We start from the raw sequence: 18,086 nt of genomic DNA on the forward strand, positions 1-18,086 counted from the left end.
CCCCATGGTCGAAGAATGTACTGAGAGAATGTACGAACATATAAAAGCCTTCAGGAACTGAAATACGTCTCAATGCGTTCGTTTTATGCCTGTAAATTTGGGCTGCATAATTCGGACTAAGTCATTGTTTCGCATAAACCACTTGTTCAAGAATTACGACCTTACACGGGATTTTTTACACAACCGTGCGATCATCATTAGACAGTCGAATTGTTCATAATTCCGTTGGTCTACAGCTTCTGCCGTTTTTTAGCTGTATGGGGATGGATTTAACAACGGTTTTTTCAGCTGTGTGCTTCTCGAACCGGGCTAATATTGTTGGCCTCAGTCATGCCAGTGTGTATTGGTACGGCGTGGGGCGAAAAGAAAATCACAATTCACTATCTACGACAAACGCCTCTTCTCCAACACAAACGTACACGTAAATTGTGTGTTGTTTGGCCAGGTAAACCATCTGTTCAAACTTGCTTGCGTATCATTTGCGGTTACAGGATCGCGCAAACGGTGTCAGTTGCACTTCGTGGCACATTCGCGTTGGTTCGTGAGCGTTTACGGACAATTAAGCTAGAACAGTGTTTTCTTCAAGCAGTATCACATAATGTGCCCAATTGTGAGAGTCACTATGCTAGTCTCAGTTGAGGGCCGGCTTAATGATAGGTGCAGTTTTTTTCATTTTGAGTGAGGCGACGACTGAGACGTTAGCCACGCGTTAGATCCTAGTCAGATCCAAGAACTTTTCGATCTGTGTCGAACGTGTTATCGATTCGTATATTACTGATTGATAAGCACAGCGGAGGCATGAGTTTAAATGGTGCTTTCGTGATAAGATAGTGTGGGCAGGTGATATACTTTTTTGCGCAAATAAAGACGTTAAAACACGTTCATAACCTACTATTAAAATGTAAGGTTAAAGCACTAGTATCGCTGAGTTAGCAATTTAAACGTTACATACATCGAGTCGAGCATCGTTTGATCGTTAAAGTTGGTGCGCTAATCTTCCATTCGTTCCAGTGACTCAACACACCGATAGATCATCATCCACAAAATTTAAAGGTACGTTCAACTGCCCCCGAAAACATCGGTTGGCTCTCATGTAACATGCATCATAACTTTTGGGGTCTTTCGGAGGGTTTAGGAAAACAACCGTAACCATGCACCCCACACGGCCAATCGTCGTCTGATTGGTTTTGATTTAATTAATTTCTCGTGACCTATAAAACAGTGTGTTACACATCGTAATCGTTTAGCTGAGGTTAATGTATCGTTACGAACGACGGCTTTTACCAAACGGTTCGCCGGATGGCAATTGTTGGTTTAGATCAATCATTGACCATCTTGATTGATTTATGTTACTTTTTGCAGCCTCAAACCCCCCTAAGCATCTATCATTACCGAATTATAGGCGATCGTTTGTAGGCTGTCGTTTGTAGTGAATGATTATTTTGGTGCCTCACTAAACGTGTGATGTTTCTAATTTTCATGAATACATACGAAGTGGGACAACAGGCAGGTACACTAACATAGAAAGTGTGTTAGTATTTTTTGAATTTATTTAAAAGCTGTAAAAGGTTAATGCTGTAGAAATGAATTAATTGATGCGATACGATGCTTCATTTAAAATAGCTACTACAAGGCAATTTTGCTAAATTTCGTACCACGGAAAATTCAAACAAATACTGTGGGTAACAAAATGGTCATATCGTGAGTTGAGCAATGTACAATTTATTTATACAAAACAACAATTTATGTACAATTTTATGCTTTACACTTATGCTTTACCACACTATTCAAATGTTTTTCATATTCAAGTTATTAGCTTTCCTTAATTTTTGCTGTCGCTATCGTTGAAATAACAATTATTTACTGGCTTTATTGGCCACTTAACCGACGATAGTCAATGAATTTCGTACGTCTTGTTAAATCAGCAAAACGATGTTTCGTGACAATCGTATAATTGCGTTAACCGATTCGTACGTGGACGAAATAACGAATGATTATCGTTAATCGTGCTCTTTCCAGATATCCAGCGGCAAATGAACACAATTGACCTTGCTTTCGATGGCACCCGTGCCCGTATTTTGCATTTCATAAAACCCGCTCCTTGTTTCTGAGTTTGCCACCGAACACGTGCTATTAAATGGAGCAGCGCGAGCAGGTTCAGGCTCAATTTTTGTTGAGTTTTAGACGCCAACATATTGTTTTTCGCGTCACAATATTGTTGCCCGGGCAATGTTCATTGCCAAGGCGGTAATGCACCTTTTTCCTCGATCGGAACGCTTCCATCGATTGTTTTGTAGCCTGACGTAGTGTACGGATGTACCGATGGCGAAAGGAGCTTGTTCGCGGTTTTGGTTGTTGCAGAAACGGTCATTTGCTTGATGGAAACTTGCAGTGATGGGAGCCACAATCGGACCTGCGGCTATTTGGAATGGCATCTGGAGATAAAAATCTCGTTTTGCCATCGGCATGCGAATTACGACCGACCGACCGACGGCTTTAATTATTCGAATATTTCTGTAGGTGGCGTTTGCGTTTGGCGTGCGATAAATAAAGCCGTAAAAACTGTTTAGGTCACATTAGCCCTCCCAGGGGCTCGCCATAATTATTTTAGTAAAGTAGGAAAGGTATGAACAATGGAGGAAGGAGAAAGCAATTCTCAAGATTAATGTTTTTCAATGTGTTATGTTATATTTTTAAATTCAATAAAAATTTGGAGCTCGGAAAGGTTTAAGTGTTATAAACGCTTAGCGAATTCAAATGTTTTGCTAGTGCATATAATTTTATCATACGCGCAGATAGACGAATCGATCAATCACGTTTCATTTTCCGTTGTCACACCCATCTGGTTATGTCTTAAGACGGTACAAATATGGTAAAAGTGCAAATCTTCCAAAGGTTTCATTCTTGCCAGTTATGGTGCGGGTCTTTGGCTTTGGATTGGCGATGTTTGGCTTCAGGAGGCCTCTTCGCATGACATAATTGTGGCTGGCCGGCAAAGTTTACTGTCCTTGGATCCGATAATGCAAGTCCGTTACATTCCAAATTTTTGTAAATGAAAGAACGAGAGAGATTATTTTCCTTTCTGGCATTTTCTATGAACTCCGTGTTGTTGAATGTGGGTTTCTTGCACATTAGCCAAAAAACTCGTGCAGTGGGTTTAAGCGTGTTTGTGGGTTGCGTGTTCACCAGACAAAATTGTGCTTCTCTTTCTCTATCTGTCTCGTGGCTCTCGTGTATATCCGTTTCCGACTGACAATGCACCGTGGAAAGCTCTCTGGAAAAATAGGCACCGCAGGTCAGCAGTGAGCTGGCAGTTTGAGCAAAAAAACTCGCGCGAACCGTGGAACGGCCTCGTGAGTTTGGTTTTGTGGTGGAAATTCGCTTCGTTATGTTTTTCTTCCTGTCTCTCTCGCTTGTTTTCTCTTTCGTTTCTCTCTCTCTCGCTTCCTCTCACTGCATGTCTCGCTCCGCTGTGTGGGGCATTCCAGTGCTTGTGATGGATCGTTGGGGGTTTTCTCGACCCCGTCGTTCGGTCAGTTGTTTGTCGGTGCCCGAAGCCGCTGTGCGGTTCTGCGTCGAGAGCTGTCCAGGAGTTCGCCATCCTTTTTACAAGGATCACGGTTGTGATGCAGAGTTTGTGGACAGTGCCCGAGGAACGAAGTGTGGTCGCTAAGAAGCAGAGCACCAATTTTCCGGTCCGGTCCTGATTGTGTGTTCTCGTCGTTGCACGTGGATCCTTAGTCCTGCTTGGAATATCGCTGGCGGAGAGCAGATAGTTACTCTCTCTCTCTATTCCTTCCACGCGAACTAGGCCGGACTGTTTCTAGTTGCTTCCTAGTTCTCTAGCTGTGCTTCCCACGATCTGGAACATACTCAGTATTACATAACGCCGTAACGCGGTTCTGGCCTCGACGTGTCGTAAAACAGATTTCAACGGCGTTCGTGTGTTGTACGTGCTGACGACGGCAAGGTGCGCTGTGCTTTTTCTGCAAAAAAACGACTAGCAACCTTCCACAGCCAGGTGTTTTGCGGCAAAGTAGGCAATTAGTTTCAGTGCGTTACGGTGCGGTAACCAACTGGAAAACTGAGCAAAAAGGAAAAAACGAGGGCCCCGGAATTCGAACGAAATTGCACAGAGTCCTGCACCGTCGGCGACATCTCAATGCATCCTGTAGTTCAATAAACATCCAGTAGTAGCCATGGCAACGCTCGCGATGACGCTCATAGTGCAGTGCAATATTTCACCGTCGGTCCGCAGGATGCCCGTCGATGGGCACGGTATGTGATAGTTACAGCAGGAAGTAAGAGGCTCAGCTTTATTGAGGTCACAGTGCAGACCACCCCATCAAGAGAGCACAATTCGAGGGTAAGTTGTTGCGGAACATAACGGTTCCAACCGTGGTGTGTTTTTGATCCCGGTTGACCATAGTTCAAACAAAAAAAGGTGACGGCCAACGCGAAGAATCATCAGAAAAACATCAGGATACGTGTGCTCAGACCAAAACAGTTTACCCCGTCTGTTTACCCCGTCTTCAGATCGATGCTGTCGGTGGTTCTCGGTACTGAAAAAATCGTTTAAACTAAGCTTGCCAAAGGCCACACAGCTCGTAGCTTTTTCGAAGGTAGCCTGTTTTGGTTACGCAATCAATTATTGATGCACGCTTCATGGGCAGAGCAAACGTTTGTCCTTTCCACAAGTGGACAAGGACGAGACACAATTTCTATTCACCGTAGCACTTACGTAACATTTGAACTTGAAAGGTCTCGTGTTGGGCAGTGTGGTTGGGATTTTCATAGTAGCACCTTTTCTGAGGCTTCACTGACCGTTTGAACAAATTGGATATCTGCGTTATGATATTTGATTGAATATGAGTTAAGACAGAACATAGTTAAGGCACTTAGTTTCATGGCCAGTCCCGCTGCGAAATTCTCATTGCTCGCCAAAAGCGAAAAATCCTACCGAAATAATGCCAACTCTCCACACCGTCGATCATGTTTTCGCATTGCGAACCTATTTAAGCCGATGGCCGATTTGCTCATCCACACTCTTAACCCCGTTGGTTTTGCTGGCTCGGCTGCGGGAAAACCACCGCGCACAAACTCACGCAAGGAAAATGGGGGCTAGCTGTGCCTCAGGCCAGCCGCTTGCAGTGAACCGAAAATGAAGAAAAATGCGCGCCAATATGTGGTGGCCTCGCTCAGTAATTGAGCCGGCACCTTGAGCGCCTTGGTGGCCTACAAAGCAAAAAAAAGCAAAACTAAACTGGAAGAGGAGGAAAAAGTAGGCAGCAGCCAAGAAACACGGTGCCGACCCCATTTCGAAAGTGGCCGCTAGCTAGGCGTGAAGAGAGCTGAGGGAGAATTTTCCCGCTGGCGGCCGTTTCACGCTGGGGATTTCCTCGAAAAGCAACGAACCCTCAAAAGCGTGTCGGGAATGGTTTTGAGGCTGACTTCCCACTTTCTAACGCAATCGATTCCTATGTACTCCATACAAAGCCCCTTGATCCGTGATGCTTAAATCGCTGGGCGGTTTCCTAATAGCATCTGCTGTTCATTGCTGCCCGTTGGATGCAGCAATTTGGATTAGAACTAATTATAAAGTTGACTTTCGACTTCGGTCTATGGTCGTACGAAGGTCGTGGAGTGTGATGCATACTGGTTTCCGTTGGAGCACGCGATTAAGGTCGGGATGTGCCGGATAGTAATTAATCTCCGTTGGAGGTTGGAAGATAGAACTCTCCTATATAACCCTGTTACGATCCAGATACCATTCAAGCCATCGTTTTACTGAGTGCTTGCGCTCTGGGTAGTAATTTTCCTTGCCAGATTGAAAATAAATTGAGAGTTTCACTGCGGCGCTTAAAGGGTGATAGCGGTTTTTTTAAATTGGTACAATGTGTTAGTTTCATCACATAGTTTTGGGATCATCTAGCCTAATTAAGACGCCTTCAATAATTGGTTGGTGGCATGGTGAGTTATTAATCGCTCTCCTCGGAATCATCAATTCGTTTCCATTACCAATGCAGCTCTTCCATTTTCTATTCCACCTTCCAATTACATAATGTACCAATTTAGCCCAGGCGTTGCGGGATTTCTTTTATTCTTCGTTTAATTAGGCGTATATTCTGAGCAATGCAAACATTAAACATTCATCAACTCGTATAGCGTCCAGTATTATTTTGAATTTTGAGTTTTTGCTATCAAAAAAACTATCCACATAGCGAAGCATGTCACGAATTTGAAATCCCTTAAGCAAACCTCTATTTCTAAACGCAAATGACTGCGCAGAAGTTAGAACTCTTTTCGAACGATTATTCCAAAACGCATCCAATCCTCTCTCAAAGCAGAATGCTGAAATTATAGCGTGGGTCTTCAAACAAAGACCTTAAAGTTATTACTGATATTTACATGCGATTCTACATGCGAAACCAACACTTTCGTTAGTAACTCAATTTTTGTTAAATATAAAATAAATTCAAATAAGATTGGTAATTTCCAAAATTTGCCCTAGAGAATGGAATCTCCCATACGGCACATAAATGAGGTTTATTTTGGGTAAAACTGCAATGTGACATGCGGTAGTTGCTAGGTGATGGTTTTCTGCTGTTTTCTCCATTACATAAACTGCACAACATATGCAGTTCCATTGAAATGCTACAGTTTGACACACCATTCCATTGGCGTGGTCGTTGCCTTCGCGAGCTGCAATATTATTTTTTTGTTTTGCAAAATCCGCGACGAAAAGCTGGGAGTGGTAGGAAAAAGCTGATTAATTTATGTAACACTGTGGACTCATATCTGCAGACTTGCGCTCTGCAGAGAAAATGTGTTGTGGGGCAGCATTAACGAACAATTCGAATGCCGTTGTCGCTGTAACGAGTCCATTTGCGGCGTTGGATTCAATTGTGCCTTTGGTGGAGCAGAAAAGCTGAGATTTCCATCACATAGAGCTCGGTAGGTAGGCAAGTTATGTGTTTCTTTCATTGACTCAATTGGAATATCGTCTTCAACGATAAATAATATTTCATGTGTTGGTTTTTGCATGAAAGAAATTATTTTTGAGGTTTGTTTTAGCGAAAATCGTTTAATCAAATTTCAGTGAAACTCTAAGCCTGGTAGAAATCAATTAGTCGCGGTCACTTCGTTATTGGATGATTTTAATTTATGTAATTTGCTCATTTAAATTGTCGATCATCTTCGATTTCATTCATTATCATGCCTTAGCCATTAACCATTCGTTGTTATCATGCCTTAACCATAAACTCGAAACTCAGTTACGTGATTGTTTCAGGATCTTAAAATTATTATGATTTATAAAAGTTATGCTCGAATGTGTTAGTTGGACTTTACGTGAGTTGAACAATGAATGTTCAAATATTGTTTAAATCAACTTATAGGAAAAACAACTGCATTTCAATCCACTATTAAGTAAGTTCGTGATTAATTCGTGAGGCGTTAGTGGAGCACTGGAGCAACAGCACGACGATTCAATCATGGCGATTGCATCGTGCATTATCTATTTGGAATGATGAGACTCAAACCTCCCAGCCAGCAAAAGCCGAAATTTCGATGGGTGGAATCGCCATCAAAACTGGATGTGCGATAAAAAATGCTGTATGATGCTCTTCAGCCATGTTGAATTTACTATTCCACGGAAAACGTGGAAACAACAAACGGCTAATGTAATACAGATGGTAGGAAGGTGAATGACCGCAGACATATCTGTAGCACAGCTGATCTCTGGCAGTTGTGTATGTTTTTTCTGTCTGAATGTTGATGTCGATGGTTATCATTATTTTATGTGTATGAAGGAAGACAACAGTTATGGTTCGTCGTGTTGCATATGCTTTTTGGTCAACAGTTGAACTTTACTACGGATTTTAGTTGTTTCACATGGCTGCAGCAGCTGTTATAAGCCCGTTTTCTAACGCTCATTAAGGATTTGAAACCTTCAGATTTCATTTGTATGACCCAAAAACGTCTACTACGTGGAGATACGTTTAAAGACGTGTAAAGCTCATTCACTATTACAAACTTATGTGTTAAAAATGTTACCAAGAATGTTGGAAAACTCTTGAACGTCGGGTTCGGACAATTGAATCCGGCAAAAGTTGGACAACCCGGAAAAGTGGGACGGAGTTTTATTTTGCAAACATTCTTCAGTTGCCGTTTTTCACCCTTTTATTTAACCAAACACTAGAAAGTACTAAACCAAAAATCAACACATAAAGCCAATTGTAAAGGCCGGACGAACGGTCGGTAAGTAAGTGGAAATTAAAAATGCAAACCTGAATATTCGGGTTTTCACTAATTGAAGCCACGGGGTGTGTAATTTTTTGGCTATTACCATTTTCTCATCGGACTCGGACGGACTGCGAGCGGCCGACACGGACACCGATTTTGCGTCGAACCATTGCAATGACTGTCGAAAGAGAAAATGTCCGCCTTCCTCAACATTATCATACAAAAAGAAAACCAAATCAAAGTAATTGAGAAATTATGTTTCTTCTGAAATTATGCTTCATTGTAGATAAGAAAAAAAAATGTGGGGGTAGATTGAAAATGCCTTTTTTTCCGAACATTTAATTACTGTAGCATGTTTTCCGTTTGGAAAAGTATTCTTCCCGAACACAATTGCTTTTTAATGGAAAACTTTCTACTTGGTAAAGTGTTTTGCCAGCCGTTTTTTTTACCGTACGTTGGCCAGTTTTTTTTACGGTGGTCGTACTGCGGTTGATCTATAAAACCTTGCTAACGTCAGAGAACTACGGGTCACAATACATAGTACGTACAGTTTGAATTATTTGATTTCCGAGGTTTTGTCGTCATGATGAATCCGTTTATCACAGCACGACATCTTCCTACTTGATGAGGTATTTGCGTGATCGGTGCTCATTTTCAAAGACGCGAACACCTATTCCGCCGGCCCGTGTTTTGGGGAACTGAAACCCACGTGGCGTTCGCCCCGGTAGAACCGAAAACTTCTGGAAGGCAATTGCTTCCCGATCACGTAACCGAAGGGGTATCTTCGTCTCGTTTTTTTTCAAGGTGGTATTGAGCCAGTCTCTCGTTCGACAACTGTTTATATCGCGGATTTCCCGACAGCTGTACCAAGGCGAACGAAACCAACGGCACAACGACGAGCGAACCGTGCACAAGACATGCGACTGCGGGCGTTGCGCCGATACCACTTTCAACCTTGAAAGTTTAATCAATTCGAAAGCGTCCAAATTGCTGGGTGTTTTGCTGGGAGCCGCGAGCTTGCGTCAAAACATCAAAGAAAAGCGCCTAGATGCGTCATCCGTTTCGAAGCACTGGTCAGGAAAAAGGTTTGCGTGCCGAGGAGGATGTGGATCTGATTGAAATATATATTTAATAGATATACTTATTTCATTTTACCAATATTACGCAATTATTAGACTAACTTGTGACCGGCCCCTTTTTCACACAGTGTTTGCACTCTTGTTTCGATTCAAAATATTGACCAATTGTATTGGACTTTGTCGAGTGCATTTCGGCACACCGGAAATTGGGTGATGGCTCGTGTGAGCGGATTGTTTGACGATTTTCTTCGGAAAATCCTTGGCCACAAATTCGGTAGCAAATAAGAAGATCATTATTGGCACATTGCGGCATGCGTGGTGTGCTCATGGGAAACCGTCCGGTGGCGCCATTTGAACGGTTTAATGGGCAGCACTTTCTAAAAAGCCATGTACCATGTTTTTTCTTATCTTGTTTCGTTCGCTTCGTTTCTTTCCAGGTGGACATTCCCTGCGGAGGGGTAGTTTATTATTTTTTGTTCGGTTTATTGTTTTGTTACGATCAGAGGTCACAGCACCGTTGCAACTCCTCACACTGGTGACATCGTCTCGTCCGCACGGTGCGTTCAACTGACGACGAAAACACGTGTTTGGTGTTAGCGCGCGCCAGAAACTCCTCGGTGTAACGCCTGGCTGTGGCGTAACGGCTCCGTAACGCTAAAATGTCGTCGAAACCGGCAACGCCGCTCGAACAGCGCCGCGCGTATCCTGGCGAGAGCGAAACCACAAGGATTCCGATCCTGTCGCCCCAGCCGTTTCGCCGTTCGTCCTCGCTGCGCATGCGCAATAGCCGGAGCTTCCATGACTACCAACTTTATCGGAGCGGCGAGTGCTGCGATTGTGGTGGTGGTACCAGCAGCAGTTTCGCCAGCAATCACCAGCTGACCATGCAGGGCTCGGGAGTGAAGACGAAAACTACGAACGCGAGTGGTACCAAATCGATTTCCCATGGCCATCTGCGGCAATCGCAGCAGCAGCAGCAACGTTCTCCGATGGCGGCAGCTTCAGCGGCGAGTCCTTCGATTGCGAACGGCGAACATGGCACCGAAGACGGAGAGGTGGACTCATTCGCAGTTCAGTGCAGCACGGTGAAGGATGGTCCGGTTCCGAACGGGGTAATACTGCACTGTCCCCACGATGGCCACCATCACACGTTGGCGCACTGTATACCGGGCAAGGCGAACGATTCGCTCTCCCAGCAACTGAAGCAGCAGCCCGGGACCGTCGGGTTCTGTGCCCACGCTGGATCCAGCCGGAAACTTGGACACGTCAGTGGCGTTTGCCACCTGCAGAAACATGGTGGTGGCATGGTAAGTGCGATCCGATACAGTTACGTAATTTTCCGAATGACCGCAGTGACCTACATGTGGAAAGTGCTCGAGGAAGCCGTGACGTGTGCAGCTGTCAAAATAGAACGGAAATGATTTGTTTATAAAGATTTTACTAGAGGAACACTAAACAATTACATCATAACCGAACCACGCTGGTACAATTAAGGGTACAAATGGGTTGATCGTGCAAGGTGCGCACTACTGCTGTGTGGGAACTATGAGAGCCTTCGAAATTGAATGCTGAACCAATTAACCGTGCGATAGTGGAGTGTGCTGTTTTCCCATGTCAAAAAGATTCATGGCTAACTCAAATTACCTGGTTTCTCAACGCTCAATTAGCTTGTTTCCGGTACGACTCTGTGAGGCTGTGAGTTGTGGCAAGTCCCACGATTCTGCAGGACTGGAATGGAATGGCCATTGTTGCTAAATCAGGAGTCGACTGCTTTCGCTGAAGACGTGTTTGAATGCACTCAATTTGAATCTCGAAACACTTTCGCTCTGCAAGAGGAAGATTCTGCAGCCCAAAATGGACGTGGCCACACGGCAGGTGCAAAAGGAGTATATTGGTAGAGAATTGAATGGTTCGGAGCGCCAAATGCACTCGGCCTAAAAAAGGACGATAACCGCGTACACCTTCGAGAGGGTGGAAAATAGTTTTGTTTACTATCGTTGGCCCTGTTTTGTGTTGGCCACACTCTGATCATGCCATGGCATGGTTGGTTAGCTGGGACAAACAGAACGATCGGATTGTTTCGCTCGCGCCGTGGAACCAAATGTTAAACCGATTTCTCCACCATCGATGTAAATCGTTAGGTCCAATATTTGATGAGCCCACGGTGGCGCCGAATGCGGGATGGACGGCGGGGCATCCCCCACCCGAGGCTCACCTGCGCATCGAAGCGCCGATCGATGCAAATCGATGGTCGGAACACGGCGGCAGGCACCAAGAGAAAAGTCGAGGCCGAGGAGCATGGATTCGCGTGCCTCATTAGCGGACCTGGTTTTCACCGCCCAAAACAAACCCTCCCCCTTGTGGCGGGCGGGAACTGTGGGTGATCTAGATATAACACGAGCAATGAAAGTGCGCGGGGAGTAACCAATCTTGTTCGTTCTCCTTTTCCGCGAGTGGGTGGCGGTCGGAGAGAGGGTGACGATTAATGTTTCTTCTGCTTTAAAATGCACTCCCTCCCCCCGAGGCTGGTGTAAATGCAGTCCCACGATGATGATGGGCGAAAGCATCGGTGGCGGCGTGGACGGCACCGTTTTCAGCCATTCGGAAGACATTGTTCAATGGGCTGCTAATGGTGTGGCCATCGGAGTAGCCACTCGAGCCGTGAGGATGTTGACAAACAACAGCAAAACAGAATCAGAAAAGAAAAGAAAACAAGAAAATGAATAAAAAATCCACCCCATCATAATCATCAAGCTGCAGAGAGCAAGACGCTACGGCGCCGCTGAAGGCGCAACAGCACCAAACACCAAACTTTTGCTTTTCTTTCTCTTGGTCCGGCCCGACCAGATGCGCCTCATTGCGCCGGGCTGAACGAGACGCCATCTACAGTCGCTTCGTGGCGTTATCAGCGTTAGTAGCCCTCCATTCTGTGGCAGACATTCCGACCGATCGGAAGCTTGTGACCGTTGCTGCGTGCCTCCGAGTTAGTGTCGGGAGTGCTCGCACTCCCGGAATCTCCTGTGTGGTCTCTGGCCCAAGGACTAGCGTGTCGATCGATCAGGAATCGTAGTCGTCCGTAGTTGCGGTTTCCAGGTTTTGGTCGGTTGGTTGGACGAAAGCCAATCACGAGCGTTGATCGTGATTGGCGGGATCAGCGATGCCTTACCGCGAATCCTAGTGGATGTTTGTGAACGTGTAGAAATTGTTTGTTTAGAAAATGCTCAAAAGTGTGCTTGCGGCCGTTGTCCTGTGGGTAAAAAACTGAAATGCTTGTTGTGTGCTCAGGAAGACGACGACACGACGACGAGACGACCAAAACACACAGGTTCCGTACCGGTCAACAACTTTCGGAACCGTGCAATCGATTGGTGTATGGTTGTGTTCGGTGGTTCGTCCCTGTCGTAACACTATACAATCGGAAGCTTGAATGAGTTTGCTGCGCTGCGCTGTTGTAAGCCATTCGACCGCGCTCCAATCGTCTCCTAGCGGCGCCTTGAATTAAAAACGCGTTATCGCAACAACAGCACCCGGCCGCCGATCGAGTGATCGCGAAGCTCGCTGGAAGGGCACTGGCTGCAGGTGAAATCAACACACTGGACGATACGATCGGCACTTCAACTTGATAGTTAGAAGGTAGTGTGTGCCAGTGCGTGAAACGTTGACCACCGAAAAGTGCGAACATTAGCGATATAATTCGTAGCCGGTAGCGCTGTAGTGTACTCGTTAAACTTCTCTGTTGGGAGAAGTTTGTAATTGAAGTACCTGAAGTTAGTGAACGAGAGAAGACCTCTCAAGCCCACAGGGCAGACTGTCCTTACATCGGTGGCGTTTGCATGAGTATGGATAATAGTGGCCGAAAATGACGGTAAACGACTAGGAATAGTATGGTTAACGAGCAACTTGCGTAGTAGTAGTAACGAGTAGTAATAGTGGCTGTGTTTACTAATATTCTTTCTTGTTTTGTCTCTCCGTATCTTCCACTGTTCGCGGTACGCAGTCTTTGAACCTTATCAACTCTGGACACAGCAGCAGTAGTCAAAGGACGCCAAGAACACCGCAAACGCCGAACGGAGGTATACCAGGAACGGGACTGCAGCGTCCAGGAGCAGGCGGAGGACTGAGCCCGAAGACGCCTCCCGTATCGCCGGAATCGCCCGTCAATAGCTATCTGGATGATGATCTAGACTCGCTGCACAGCTACAGCTCGGTGGCGAGCGGTATGTCGTGCGACCATCCGTACGTGGCCCGCAACGGGACCACCTTTAGTGGGCGTAAGATGAAGTACGTGGTGCATTGCTCCAGCCACGCTGGTCAAACGGGCGGTGACTATCTGACGCCGACTCAGCGCGCCCAGCGGCAGATACGTCGATTGAAGGAGCTGCTGTCGCAGGCACGATGCGATCTCGAGCAGCGGGACGGTGAGATCTTGCGACTGACGAAGGAGGTGGTCGAGTTGCGGCTGTTTAAGGCTTCGCTCAGTTCACCGGAAGAGCGGAGCAACTCGAGCGATGCGGTAACGGTGCGCGAAAACACGACCAATGACGTGAACACGCCGAGCTCGAGCCAGGACATTTCGCCCATCGTCGATCAGATCGACGAGGGTAGCGTGAAGGCGAGCCCCCGGCACCATCACCACCATCACCACATGCAAGCTGGCATCCATCAGGTGCAGTTCATCGACAAACTGTCGACTTCGGAGATGCAGAGCTCGTTCGCCGACTCCGGACACTTTGAGGACATAACGACGTCGTCGATTCACTCGAAGGACTCGTACGTGCACACGCAGGACCGCGCCTGTGGTAGCGATGAGGACATGGACGCCGAGAAGCGTCGCCTCGTGGCGATGTACGAGGAGCGCATTGAGGAGCTGATCAAGCAACACCAGACGGATGAGCAGCAAATCCGGACGTCCAACAATGATCGCTTTGAAGTGCTGCTCCAGCGACTGGCCGAGTCCAACACGCGCTACTGTGATCTGGTGCCAGATTACGAGCAGGTAGGGACCATTTTAAATATCCACAGAATTCTTGAGCCCCGTATTTCAAGCGTCCATCTTTCGACCGTAGGCCAAGGAACGCATCCGCGAGCTGGAGAAGCAGTTGGAAACACTGCAAGCCCAGCTGCAGGAGCAGGAAGATAAGGCCAATAAGATGTATCTGCATATGTACAGCAAGGGCCAGGAAGCGGAACGGCAGGAGCAAGCTGATCGGGTTTTGGACATGGCACGGGCCTCTCCAAGCCGCGTCTCGGTACCGGAACTCATGCAGCAACTCCAGGTTACCCAAGATGAGCTGGAAAACATTAGGGTATGTGTAACAGATCGATCTTGCCAAAGCCTTGAATGGAAACAAATGCTCTTCGACGACACGATCGACACAATGAGTGAACCACATCCGTGTAGACTTTTTGCTTCCTGTGTAAAGTGTACCGGGGCCCGTGTGTTTGGCCAGTCCCTACCATTCCGCCTGTTTGGATCGTTATTGTAGAGTGGCAGTTCGATCGTGGCTTGGATGTTGTTCGTCCTCCAGCACGTTCTCCAGATGCTCGGTGTCTCGCCAAATCATAATCGCTGTTCGGACTACTGTTGCTTACTAAAAGTGAAAGGATTAGTGTGCCATCTACATTTTCATGCTTCGTATACCACGAATATAATCACTAGATTAGAGCGGGTCACATGGCGGGTTAAATGGCACCATGCAGTTTTGCTGCGTGAGTGCCATTGCTAGGTTTGACTGTCTTAGAACTAGTGCCCAGCATAAATACATGCAATTACTTTGCTACCTGTGAAACGTAGGAGCTAATTGCAGCTACATTTTGGATCCGACATTTTGATGTTGATATATATTTCGAAAACGGCACCAAACAATACATTTAAATTTCTCTATCCGATCCTTTCGGAACGAAACCAAACTCATGTGGCGAACACTGGTCAGAGTGTTCCTAATATTCTGTTATACGAGTATTATAATTTTTCTCGATCGCAGCGTATTTCCGCAGTATTGAGAATAGAAAAATGTGAAGCCTCGTCTTGCAGGAATCATCCATATTAAATTCTAGGATCGTCATAGATCCTAGTTCATAGCTCCTGTTCATTATCATTAGGTTGTTGATAGAAGCGTGCACTGTTACTTCCTGTACTGCTCTGTTCTTCTACTCTGCACTCTATTGCGGCCACATTGACTTCATTGCTTCCCCTTTTCGGATACGCGCATTCAACTATTGAATTTCATTTAACTATCCATCGAAAGAAGGATTGCTAAAAAGCCGAATTTTACGCTATGCAGCACTCATCATTTTCACATTTCTCTCTCTCTCTCTCTACCATGTTCCCATCTCTCGATCACTGTGTGCAGGATACGAACTATCAGCAAGAAAATGGCGGCACACAGGTTTTACTGAGCGCGAAAGAAGCAATCTCACTGTGGCTTCTCGGTGCCCGTAAGGTTTGTAGTACTCGGTTGAAGTAAATACTTAGCTTTCGGCAGAACTTTAGCGCAGTTTTGATTTCTAATGTACTTTCTTTCACCTACCGTGGCTGCTACGCGGCACTTTACAAACGTGTCTAGTTTGTTGTACGTTTCTGTTATCGGGGTTTTGTTTTTATCTATAAACCTATTGCGGCATTTCACTATAATTTGACTTGATCGATTTGCTTAAAATTTTCCAATTCTAAGTTCACTCCCAAGGGTATTTGGCTAACCATTACCTAACCACCTTTAAGTGATTGCTGTGACATAAGGCTGAAAACCCTTTTTCAATGATTTTTTAATGTTTGCGTAGAGTGATTGCAGTGCATGAACATGATAATATTTAATAAATCCTTCGTTCGGCATGAAATCTCCGTTTCCCTTCGCCTAATACACCATTTGTAGACTTATTTATTGCACTCCTATGCTTATTACTACGGCGTTGCTTTTGTTTTAATTCTTTCACCAGCTTTGCGTTTTTAAGAATGTTGCTTTTACGCTTTTTTGTGGTTTTCTCTAGTAAACAGTACACCCCGTTATATGCCGTTCGCTTTAAAATCTGTTTGAATCTGTGTTTATTCTTTCTTGTTGTAGACCATGTATAAGCGGTTGATTGATGCCCAGCAAACGAAAAACAAAGTCGACCCGGAAGTCACGCTGCAGTTTCTGAAGAGTGCAATCTACTACTTCCTGACGGACAAGGAAAACTCACAGGGACATCTGAACGCTATTGAAAGCATTCTTGGCTTCTCTGACGCTGAGCGTTCCAACATCGACAAGGCACGGGCCTATAAGTAGACGATACAGAGCGCCAGTAGTGAAATGTTTTGTTAGTGATAGGTAAAGCATTGCTTCAAAACTTTATCTGACCTACACATTCACACCACAAACAACAGAACACGTACACACCGATAAAAAACATATGCACACAACTGTAGATAAGATTTTAACGTTCTTGAAGATGTTACGAAACTGATAAACTGATTATGAACCCAAAACAACAAGGAAAAACATACGCAATGGGCAACGAACACGAGTGAGCTTACGCGTCGACTGTGCAGAGGGTGTGAAGCATTGGTAGCGAAAATAACTGAAAAAAACTTAATACTTTTTTCGTGGTAAACGCGAAAAAATACCTAGAGGAGTCTAGAGGAACTAGATTAAAAGAAAACGTTAATGTGTTGTGATGAAATAGTAATTGTTTTAGTTTTTCTCCATTGTTTTAGAGACAGGCGCGCTTTTGCAGTAAGATCTTTCGATCAGTTCCTTCGATTTGGCTTAATATTTATTCGACGGTAAAAGTAGTAGATCGAACGGTTGCTTTGAAAATTTTATTCAATGATTTTATGAGTCAGAGTCATCGAAACACTTCCATCTTGTAATTGTTGCTTTTCTTTTATAAAATATAAAACAGTCAAAGCTATGTGTTTCTCGCTGATAATAATCACAATCAACAGAACATTCTCTGCCATCCATGTTTTGATAACACCACTGTTAAATGCACAGAATAAATTATAACAAAGGTTAGGTTTTGACCGCTTGGAGAGATTCGAAGCAACGCGTACGTCCAAATGGAACAGCTTTCAACTGCAGTTAGATAAGTAATTTAGCTATCACCAAATATATACATATATATTTTCCAGTGGAATCGTATTTGGACCGGGCTAGTAGTGATTTGTTGAAAAAAATGCGATGAGACAACAATGAAAGAACAATATAAACAATTTATTCTTCTGTTGTACAATGTACCTCACTTCACATTGTACAAGCGAAAAGAGCTGTTTCCTGTGGTATTTGGTAGAACGACTTATGGCCAACGGGTTGATACGATTGCGTTTTTCCCTGCTTAAGCAAAAACGATGTGATGTGCTATTTCTACCGTGAATACGCGATTATATTGCACAATGATCTCCTTGTCCTTCAAAGATTTTAAAAATATTAGCCGTGGTTTAACTGAATTCCGTACAGGAATTCTACAGGCAAAAACCAGAGGGTGGCACACACAACGTTTGAAATAGTGCCTCAGAAACGCATTGATGCAATCTTGTTGTACACTCGGAACGGTTTGCAGAAGGGCAAGCAAGAATTCTCACAGGTGCGTAAAATTTGGTGACCTAACACAATGTTAGGAAAATATACAATATTGGTAAAACTGAGCAAGATTGGAGATCTTCGAAGGAAATAAATTAAATGAAGTATTACCGTTTTGTTTTTTAGTACTTATTTCTAACGATAAACGTTGTCGTAAGTGGGGTTTGCTTGCATTTCCATGCACCGAAATAGTTATTTCAAAACT

General features: G+C 44.8%; 1 protein-coding gene across 3 annotated transcripts; it reads left to right on the plus strand.

The window, feature by feature from the left end:
- Positions 1 to 713: 713 nt before the first annotated feature.
- On the plus strand, positions 714 to 17,898 carry LOC131211508 (protein quick-to-court). Of its 3 annotated transcripts, none has more exons than XM_058205008.1 (6): positions 714 to 1,053; positions 9,761 to 10,630; positions 13,321 to 14,319; positions 14,390 to 14,629; positions 15,677 to 15,766; positions 16,385 to 17,897. In XM_058205008.1, the coding sequence occupies exons 2-6, from the start codon at positions 9,983 to 9,985 to the stop codon at positions 16,586 to 16,588; spliced, it is 2,181 nt and encodes a 726-aa protein (XP_058060991.1). In that variant the 5' UTR covers positions 714 to 1,053; positions 9,761 to 9,982; the 3' UTR covers positions 16,589 to 17,897. The 3 variants fall into 3 exon arrangements, with proteins under 3 accessions (XP_058060991.1, XP_058060990.1, XP_058060992.1); XM_058205007.1 differs by lacking the exon at positions 714 to 1,053 and adding an exon at positions 3,585 to 4,366; XM_058205009.1 differs by lacking the exons at positions 714 to 1,053; positions 15,677 to 15,766 and adding an exon at positions 3,585 to 4,366 and having other exon boundaries at positions 16,385 to 17,898.
- Positions 17,899 to 18,086: the final 188 nt, after the last annotated feature.

Source organism: Anopheles bellator, chromosome 2, assembly GCF_943735745.2.
Source record: "Anopheles bellator chromosome 2, idAnoBellAS_SP24_06.2, whole genome shotgun sequence".
NCBI lineage: Eukaryota > Metazoa > Arthropoda > Insecta > Diptera > Culicidae > Anopheles > Anopheles bellator.

Coding starts and splice junctions, on each gene's coding strand:
- LOC131211508 (XM_058205008.1), top strand. CDS start 9,983: ATGTCGTCGAAACCGGCAACGCCGCTCGAACAGCGCCGCGCGTATCCT. Junction 14,630..15,676: donor ATGAGCTGGAAAACATTAGG/GTATGTGTAACA, acceptor CACTGTGTGCAG/GATACGAACTATCAGCAAGA. Junction 15,767..16,384: donor GGCTTCTCGGTGCCCGTAAG/GTTTGTAGTACT, acceptor TTCTTGTTGTAG/ACCATGTATAAGCGGTTGAT.